The following is a 10,418-nucleotide window of genomic DNA, read 5'->3' on the forward strand; positions in this document are numbered from 1 at the left end:
TAAAAAACCTAACCCTTTTCTGACACACTCACTCGAAACCCAAACCCTAGTTTGAAAAAAAAAAAAAAAAAAAAAAAAGAATCCTGACTTGAAACCCTAACCTTGACTTGAAAACGCCTCTTAGCTGAAAACTTAACAAGCCTTGAAACCCTCATTTCCAACCCTAACCCTGTCTTAAAACACTGTTTTAAAACCTTAACCTTGACTTGAAACCCAAATTTGATTTAAAACACCACATTGAAATCTTCATCCTGCTTGAATCCCTAATTTAAAACCTTTATCCCCCACTTGAAACACGACTCCGAATCCCTAACGCTGAATTCAAACCTGACTTGAAACCATAACCCTAACCCCGTATCGACACACTAATTTGAAACCCAAACCCTAGCCTTGACTTCAAACCCTATCCCTCATTTCTACAAGTACAGCTTGTGTATTAGAAATAAGCGTCATATTTTTGGAGGAGTTGGCGACGGCAATGTGAACGGGACAAGCGGCGCTTTCTGCCGAGAAGGTGCAAACGTGGGTGCAAACTAACTTTTGTTGTTGTTGTTGTTTTTTTTTTTTTTAAAGATGAAACCCAATCTGCTGTGCGTCAACGAGGTCAACTAAAGACAATTTGAAGCACAAACACGGCAGACTGTGAAATAGTTTGAAAGCAAACCGCTTGCTCAAACTAGTCGGGTCTGGAGAAGCGACAAAAGCGGCCAAAGACGCAAAGGAGGCGTGACCAATGATGAAAAGGAATGCTTAATGACTTCGCCGTAACACACACGCCGCCATCTTCCAGCCCGGCGGGAGGAGGAGGAGGAGGAGGAAGGGTAAAAGCGGCGAAGCGAGGAAGGATCCAGTTGGCCGGGAAAAGAGCTGAAAAGCCGGAGGGGACGGATGAGAGATGAGCCGGGCTGCTGCGCTCGCCAGTCGCTCGCACCTCCGCCAGCATTTGACGAGTCCTCGTTTTTTTTTGTTTTTTTTTGCACACCTGACACAACAACAACAACAACAACTACAACGCCAGGGTGTGTAGATAAAAGCTATAACCTCAATTAATGATGGCGAAGAGCAATAAGCCTCCAGCCTGGAAATCAAATACATCTACTACAGTATATCACGTTTCTATTACATCACACCTAGTAAACAATACATTTTCAAAGTATGGGTTTCAAGACAGGGTTAGCGTTACAAATTCGGGTTTCAAGTCAGGCTTAGTTTGTCAAGCCTAGGATGGGGTTTTAAATTCAGGCTTTAAGACAACGTCGGTTAGGGTTTCAAGTTACGGTTTCAAACTTGGGGTAAGGTTGCACATTAGGGTCGCAAGACTAGGTTAGGGTATCAAAGTATGGCTTCAAATCAGGGTTAGGCTTTCAATTTAGGGTTACAAGCCTAGAGGAGTTTGGAAATTAGGGTTTCAGGCCAACGTTAAGCTTTGAAATTATGGTTTCAAGCCAAGGTTAGGGCTTCAAATTAAACTTTCAAATTAGGGTGTCAAGCCTTGGTTAGGATTTCAAATTAAGAGTCTCAATTACGGTTTAAAGCTTGAGTTTGGGTTTCAAGTCAAGGTTAGAGTTTCAAACTAATGTGTTAAATTATAGTTCAGGTTCCAAACTAGGGTTTCAAATCAGGGTTAGCGTTTCAAAGTGGGTTTTCAAATTATAGTTGCGGTTTCAAATTTGGGTTTCAAGCCTTGGGTATGGTTTCAATTTAGGGTTCCAAGCCAATGTTAGGGTTTTAAATTAGACTTTCAAATTAGGGTGTCATGTATATGTGTATAGGGTTTCAAGGTAGGACTTTGAGGCAAGGTTAGGGTTTCAAATTAGAGTTTTAAGCCTGAGTTAGGGTTTCAAAATAGGGTTACACGCCTGTGTTTGGGTTTAAAATGAGGGTTTCCAGTTACGGTGACATCCAGTTTGAAGTTAGTGTTTTCAAGCCTGTGCTAAGGTTACAAAGTAGGGTTTCAAGTTGGGTTTTCAAGACTGGCTTAGGGTTTTGAAGTAGGAATTCAAGTCATGTTTAAGGTTTCCAATTTGGGTTTCAAGTCAGGGTTAGGGTTTCAAACATGGGCCAGAGTTTCAAATTTGGATTTCAAGGTTGGTGTGGTTGGTGTAAGAAAGTTGGGTTTCAAGCCTGGGTTAGGGTTTCAAGCCTCATTTTCATTGCATATAATGGAGAGATAAAATATTCCAGTTGGAACCCGCGAGTCAACGAGCAGCAAATTGGCTTGGGCAGACTCGGTTTGGTATCTGCCTTTGATTGAGACCTCGAGAGTCAAACAGGAAGCGACGTGGCGCCCATCTTCAAGAGGAGACGCTTTCACGGATTCTGATAGAGCCGACCCGCGGTGAGCGCTTCTGTTAATAAGATTTTTTTATGATTTTTTTTTTAAACTCAGCCCGCTGTCGCATTTGAGCGCAGCATTCGAACGAGGATTAGCGTTACGCCGGATAATAACAATAATGCCGTCCATTCTGATGCAGCGCGTGTTGGTTGGGCCCTGACATTTCAATTTGGGCGTCCTGTCAGGCTGACAATGGCGAGTGTCCATGGCGCCGCGGATATCGCCGCCGCCACTGCCGCCGCCTTCCTAAATCAAGGGACGAGAGTTTTGCGCCGCCAGCGGACCTTCAAGAGTTGTTCAGCCTGTAGTGCTGACGTCTTAAAGCGCGGCGCCTGCCTCGATGAATAAAACACGACGACGTCGGTAGGTGAATGTTTGCTGCTGTTGCCTTGACGACAGCCTTCACCTGCCTCAAATGCACGTCGACTTTTACATAGCTGCTTTAACACCGTTGGTGTAACACACAGGTGGCAAACTGGTGGCCCGGGGGCCAGGTGCGGCTCATTTTATGTGGCCCGCGAAAGCCAATCAAAATTGCTCATTGTGTTCTGGTGTAATACCATTGAGGTATGTGCAAGTACTTTTTTTTAACTAACCCCCCTTTGAAAAGAAATGTAATAGTTGAAAACCATGTTTTTATAGGCTTCTGATTTCAAAACTAGCTATTCATCGTGTTGTGTATACTGTATGTAATTACAGTATATGAGGTCATCTTTTATTTATATGGGTTCACAGTTGTAGAGGCCCTCCGTGGGAAGTCATAACTACGATGTGGCCCGTGACAAAAATGAGTTTGACACCCCTGGTAACACATCCAGTCGAGCACATCACACGCTGGGCATCAAAATGAGTTAGTACCTCTGTGCTTAAATGTAGGGGGGAGTATGACTACATAAATAATGGTTCAATTGAAATGCATTGCAGATAAGTTACTGGAAATATTAACTAAATAAATGTTGGGAAACAAAAAATTCGAAAATATTACATGCAAATGTATTGTACTTAAAGGTTGAATACAATGGAACTGTCCTTAAAGGTACCGTATTTTGGCTATTTAGACCTCCGTAGAGTGACTCTCTAACATGGATGCCGTATAAAAGTCCATCCATTTTCATCACCGTTTATCCTCACGAGGGTCACGGGCGTGCTGGAGCTTATTCCAGCTATCTTCAGGCGGGAGGCAGGGTCCACCCTGAACCGGTCGCCAGCCAATCGCAGGGCACATAGAAACAAACAACCATCCACACTCACATTCACACCTACGGCAATTTAGAGTCTTCAATCAACCAACCACGCAGGTTTTTGGGATGTGGGAGGAAACCGAAGTGCCTGGAGAAAGCCCACACAGGCACGGGGAGAACATGCAAACTCCACACAGGCAAGGCCGGGATTTGAACCCCGGTCCCCAGAACTGTGAGGCAGATGTGCTAACCAGAAGGAAGGAAGGTAGGTAGGTAGGTTGGGAGATAGGTAGGTCGGGTTGTCCGTTGGTCGGTCAGTATGTAGGCTGGCAGATTGTTGGTTAGTAGGAAAGTAGGTAGGTAGTTTTGTAGGTAGGTTTGGGTGCGTGGCTAACTAGGCAGATGGGTTGATTATTGGTCAGTGGGTAGGTACAGTAAGTAGGTTGGATTGTGGTTTGGTTGTTCAGGTCGGTCACTTCGTGAATTGTTTCAGAGTTTTGTCCCAATACTTTTGACACTTCATTCCGAAGTCTTGAGTCATCTCCCAGAAGTTTCCAGAAGGGGCAGGCCTTGGTCGAGTGCAGACTTATTAAATATGCGTTCGTGTGTGATTCATGCAGGAATTCATTCATCTGATAGGAGGCACGGTAGACAAGCTATCAGCCCCGGAAAACACGAGAGCCGCGTTAAGCATTCTGCCCGGGGACGCCCCATCCGTCTCCCGCCTGGTACTTTTCCCCGGGAACGCCGCCTCGTCGCGCCATCCCGTCGGCACATTTGTCACGAGCGTATATGGTCGCTGAATCACGACATCGAGGCGCCGTCCTTGAGAGCGCCTCCGGAATGGCCTTGTGGACGGCCCGTTAGCTCCGAGGCTGCTTTCCCTTTCTAAACTGCCCACGTGCACGGCGGCGGCGGCGGCGTGAAAGCGAAAGGGCTGAAATGGCAACCCATCAGTCCCGCGCAGCACGGGGCCTTTATTACGAGGGAGACGTCGCACATGGGAGGCGCGGTGCGACTATCCCGCACGTGAGCGCATAATAGCGACTCGGTGAAGCACCTCACGGCTCATTACCCGATGTTATTCCCACGTGTCCAAGTAACTGCGAACAATCGTATGTTTGCGATCAGAGGCGGCTCACAGTTTAATATAACCATTACAGCAGCTTTCCTGTTAGTAAAAAAAAAAAAAAAAAAATCTTGTCTACTGCTCTATGCGATCTCTCCCCTTTATAGAAAATATTGCTGCAACAATCCCCATCGGAAATAATGTAAATGCCACCATTAGAAAACTTGCATCCACTGTACATGCGGCGTTTTAAGTTACATTTTGAACTGTCATAGAAGTGTAAAAAGATGCCATATCAGGGGTGTCAAACTCAAATACACGGTGGGCCAAAATTCAGAATTGGGACAACGTCGCGGGCCAAACTCAATATTTAATGAAAAATCACTGCGATGCGCATGTTTCCCTTCTCTGCAGAAATGTAGCGTGAAATCATATGACGAAAAAAAAAAAAACTCACATTTTTCTTAAACACTGAATCCGGAATAAACAAACTTTAATATTATAAACACATGAGAAATCAAATTTGCGATAAAAGACATCAATGGTATTTGTTTGTTGTTTTGTATGTAAATAGATAACATGAATTCTTCTGTCTCTCTATCTTCTATTCATCTATCTCCAACTACCTTTCTTTTTTTATGTAAATCTTTTTTCAAAGACCAATAACAAAACAACCCTCCAAAAAATAAGAATGCCCTTTAATAAAAAGGCTCTAATACACATTTGATATGGTCTTGCGGGCCAAATATAATTACATCGTGGGCCAAATTTGGCGCCGGGGCCTGAGTTGGACATGTATCTGCTAAATGCTGTTACGATTAAAACGTTTCAAAATATATATGCTTTTGAACTTAGATTGTATTCCATTTTAATTATGACCACTAAAATCGTTTGTTTTAGTGCGAGTGTTCCTCACTCTCTCTGCTATTCTTTTATCGATTTGCTGTGAGACAAAGCAAGATGGCTGTGGCGGGCACGGGCGCCATTTGCATGGTGCACGTGTGTATGTATGGCCTTGCCGAAGGATGATCATCGGGGCGCTGTATGGTGGCAGTAAAACTCAACTCAACTTACTTCACAATAAGCAGCAGTTTGGCAAATTGTGACCGGTTGAAGCCTACTGAACATAAAACAGAACATTACACCTTGTGGATTTAGAATGTCCACATAGCTTAGCCTTTTTGTCCACTCGCTTAATGCTCACGCTAAATAGCATCTATATAAACCCATTAAGTAACGGATTGAACACAAATGGTGCAGCAACAGTCATATATTCGTTATCCTCTGCAAAGAATGACTAATATTAGGGTCGTACTGATGAGTTGGGAGAGGTGTCGAGACGTCTCGTGGCCAAGGCGGTCACACCAGAAAGAGCAGTACAACGGCCATTTCAATTGATGCAGTGTGACAAAAACTGTTTCATGCTTTTAATTCTATTATTTCATTACCGTATGTTTTTGTGCAGTAAGTACAATATTACAGAGTTCCCCCCTCCCCCATTAAAATATACATGACAATATGTTTTGTTGTTTTATAGGGGAAGGCTGGAATGAATTAATGGCATTTCCATTCATTTAATTGGGAAAAGATAATTGGAGATGTGTTTCAAGTTACAAGCGTGGTCATGGAACAAATGAAACTCTTATCTCGAGGCGCCACAGTACTTTCTGTGACAAATATTGTGCCTCGGCTCAATAAAGGTTGAGCTTGACATACGTTAAATGTCAGGAAATTGCGATGACGATTGCGACACACGAGAGCCTAATTACGTGTTTATATTAATAGTCCTGCTTACAATACATATCAACTGCGCCGATGAATCACCGCCATCTTGTGATCCATCACCCAGAAGCACAAAGGAAACCCAGCCAGTCACATGACATCACGTTCACAATAAAAGCGCCGTTTCTGATCGCTGCCACGCCCTCCAGGGAAGGAAAACGGCCTCCGTATCGATCCGCTTTTAAAATAATATAACAATGGATATTGACCTGTTTAGAAATAAAACAAAAATGCATATTTGACAGTGCCGCTGTCCAAGCGTCATCCAGCTTCATCAGCATAACCGAGCGCTCCTTTTTCTCTCTCCCCCCAACCCCCTTCTTCTCCTCCTTGCCCCCGCCCGGTTAGAAATGTGTTCCCCTTCAATAATGCAGGAGCGAAAGCGAGCACGTCGCAATCTCCCGCCGAGCAGGCGAGCGGCGGCGACGGCCGTGGCCGAGCGGCGCGTCTCCGCTCCGACGTCGCTTCAATCAAAGTCGCCTGGCCGAGAAAAGTCATTTAGCGGCAAACATAAAACACACCCGCAGTGGCCTTTTATTCCCCCCGCGTTCACTCCCGCCCTCCACCGTATATCTTACCTCCTCAGAAATGTCCATACACAACTGTTGGTTTTAAAGTAAATAAAAATGTCTTGTGCATTTTGGTCAAGCAGAAAGCAAAAGCAAAATCAGTTGACAATATAATGCAGTAAATAGGGACCCGAGCCCTGTGGCTTATAGCAAAAAAAAGAAAAAGTAATTGACATCAATGACATCATTGCGTGTTACGAGTCACGTGCAAATGGAATCAGCACACACAAGGCACCGCTACACCTGTTGTTTTGTTGTTATACAAAGTTTCAAACAGTGTTCCCAAAAATGCCAGCCCTTGTCCATCACTGAAAAAAGGCCAGTTTACCAGAACATAAAACAATGTTTGTGCGTTGTTGAAACGCTGAAAAGCCTTAAAATATATGACTTCTTGAAAATATCAAAATAAATGGTGACTAGCTCTTGCCGCGCTAATACAAAAGCATCAAACTATTGCTCAAAGAAAACAGTTTTTAAGGATGAAATGGGGACGAAAAACTAAAATGCTTCGAAAAATATGTATGTATTTATTTTTTTTAAAGGAGTACACCCTGGACTCGCCACCCGCCAATCAGAGAGCGCATACATACAACCAAGCATTCAGCCTTAAATTCACACCGATGGATGATTTTGAGCCCTCAGTGAACCTATGCTGACATTTGGTGAGAGAAGCGGGGTACGCCCTTCAATTGGACGCCAGCCAATCGTGGGGCACATTTAGATGAAGGAGCATTCACACTCCTCAGTGAAGCAAACTTGCAATTATTGAGCGGAAGTATGAAAAATGAAAATAAACTCATCCATGCCCAACTCTGACCATCCACTCTCACCATTGCATCCTTTGTCTGTTTTAATTTTTTTTTGTACTGATATCAATATTGGTATCAGCAATATCAGCCTCAATTGTTGATACCGACCTGTACTTTACCTGGTATGTTTTTATTTTTTTAAATCTATTTTTATCAATATCGGTGATACCAGCATTTATGCTTTAATTAGTATTGTGTTTGCATTGATATCACTATTGGTATCAGCAATACTAGCTTCTATTTTACTTGATTTTGTGTTTTAATGTACTGTTATTGATATCGCTATTGGCGATACCGGCCTCAATTTTACTTATCGATATTTGTATTGACAATACGATATATACCATTTTTCACGGTATTGTATTGTAAGTATTGGTATCAGTATAAGCAGCAGCAAAACCAGCATCTGCTTTACTTGTTGTTTTTGTTTTTTAATGTATTGGTAATATCTGTAACTGTGATACCAGCTTCTAATGCACTTGGTATCTCGTGTATAACATTGATATCGATATCAGTCTCGTCGATACTGACCTTCATTTTACTCGGTATCTTGTTTTTTCATCTATTTGTGTCAACATCAGCGATACCAGCATCAACTTCATCTGGTACCTTGTTTTTAATTGTATCGATATCAGTATCAGCAACACCAGCCTATATTTTCTGCTTTTAAATAGTATTGATATGTGTGCACTGTTTCCTGTTGAAATGAGCAAAATAACGACGCAGCTCGGTCCGCCATCTCCTTGGTGACCAATTAAAGGCCCTTCAGTTGATTTGCGCTATTGAGGAGTGTGCGGGGAAGAACAACACAGACTGTATTTTTAAATCAAGCTCATTAAAATGCGTCGCATCAAGAGCTCTTTCCAATGGTTTGCTGAGCAGGGAGGGCCAAAATATTAGCGTCACAAACATATTGATGAGTTAGCAACTGTCTGTGGTAATGAAAAAGTCAGCGTTGTTGTCCTTGTAAATTCCAAAAATCAATTTTCCATACTGCATATCGTCAAGCGTTTACATTCACACGTATCGACGATTCAGAGTCTTCGACGACACCTAAAGTGACTTTTGGCGAGAGAAGCGTGGTTGACCCCCGACCCATTGCCAGTCAATTACAGGGCACATAAAAACATACAATTCACATTAACACCTATATACAATTTTGAGCCTTTAATGAACCTAACATACACTTTTTGGGGAGTGTGGGAAGAAACCCACACAAGCATTGGGAGAACATATGCAAACCACAGAACTGCGAGGCAAACTCACTCGCCACGGCGGTACACACTTTCACTGTTGAGCCGCACAAAGATGCGCTTGGTTGACAGGTGGGAGCCCATAGGGTGACGTCCCACACGCCCACGCGCACATCACCACCACGAATGTTCACTTTCCAGCTTCTCAGACTCGAACCCGAGACCTTCTGACGCTTTAATTGACAAGCGGTGTCGGTGAACTTCCATGTGCAACTTCGACGCTCGCACGCACGCAGTGATCCGAAGGGGTCTTACCTCGGCCGAGCGCGGTGGCCGGGAGAAGAAGCACCAGGAGCGGCAGCAGCGGCACGGCCGAAGTCGCGCATCTCCCGGAGCTCCGGCATCCCATCACGGCTCTGTTCGCGGCGGGTGTCCGCGTGATGCGCGCACGCACCCGTGCATTTGTGGGCTAAAAGAGAAAGAGCCTAAAAAAAATAAATACAAAACTAAAGAAAAAATTTTAAAAAATAAATAAATAAGGCACCAAGAAAAATAAATAAAAATAATAGGAATAAAAATTCCCGAGCTGTCTGGGCTGGTGCAAATGTCCGAGCCGAGCCGCTACCTCGCGGTTGCAACGCAGTGCGCAGAGAAGAGAAGAACAAGAAGGAGAAGAGGAGGAGGAGGAGGAAGAGTTGCACTGACATGAGGCGGAGAAGGAGAAAGGGAGAGAGAGAGAGAGAGAGAGAGAGAGAGAGAGAGAGAGAGAGAGAGAGAGAGAGAGAGAGGGAGAGAGAGAGAGAGTCACGTGGTGTTGTTTTCTGCCTTACTAATTAACGAGCATCTGCTTGCTGATTGGTCCGATGATCAAAAAGGTGGAGGGGTTAAATTGCAAACACACGTGGTCTCAAGTCCTTGTTTAAAAAAAAACATGCATTATGGAAATTGGTTGCTGGTGGAGGGGAGGGGCCGTTTATTGACCATGAAACAATGTTACTGGTATGTTAAAATTCAGAGTGAAAACGGAGTTTGATACTGAAATATTAATACGCTGATATCAGCCTTACTGATACCAGGGATACCATGCTCCTATTCCACTTAGTTGAATCCTTTTAAATGTATTGTTATTGATACATTACGACGATTGACTAAAACCAGCGTCAATTTTATTTGGTTTCGGTATCTGTATCAGCGATACTGGCCTGTATTTTATTTGGTGTTGTGCTTTTGAAACTAATGTGCGGTATCGCCTATCATTAGTTTGAATCGAAGGTGTATGGATTTTAACTTTTAATCAGTATAAGCAAAACCAATTGTAATAGTGTCAATATCGGCAACGGCTATAGAGTGGAACCCTGATTTACGAACTTAACTGGTTCTTGAACAGGGTTTGTAAGTTGAAAAGTTTGTAAATTGAAAATAATTTTCCCTTAAGAAGGAATGTAAACATGAATAATTGGTTGGAGCCTTGACAAAGACC

General features: G+C 43.4%; 1 protein-coding gene across 3 annotated transcripts in view; it reads right to left on the bottom strand.

Annotated features, from left to right (window-relative positions):
• The window catches only part of LOC133413596 (netrin receptor UNC5D-like), a 91,710-nt gene extending 82,106 nt beyond the window's left edge, over positions 1-9,604 (bottom strand). For all 3 annotated transcript variants that reach the window (XM_061698177.1, XM_061698176.1, XM_061698175.1), the window contains exon 1: positions 9,254-9,604. In XM_061698177.1, the coding sequence (XP_061554161.1) occupies positions 9,254-9,347 (94 nt within the window). In that variant the 5' untranslated portion in view covers positions 9,348-9,604. The remainder of the gene's footprint in view (positions 1-9,253) is intronic.
• Positions 9,605-10,418: the final 814 nt, after the last annotated feature.

This window comes from Phycodurus eques, chromosome 15, assembly GCF_024500275.1.
Source record: "Phycodurus eques isolate BA_2022a chromosome 15, UOR_Pequ_1.1, whole genome shotgun sequence".
Classification (NCBI taxonomy): domain Eukaryota; kingdom Metazoa; phylum Chordata; class Actinopteri; order Syngnathiformes; family Syngnathidae; genus Phycodurus; species Phycodurus eques.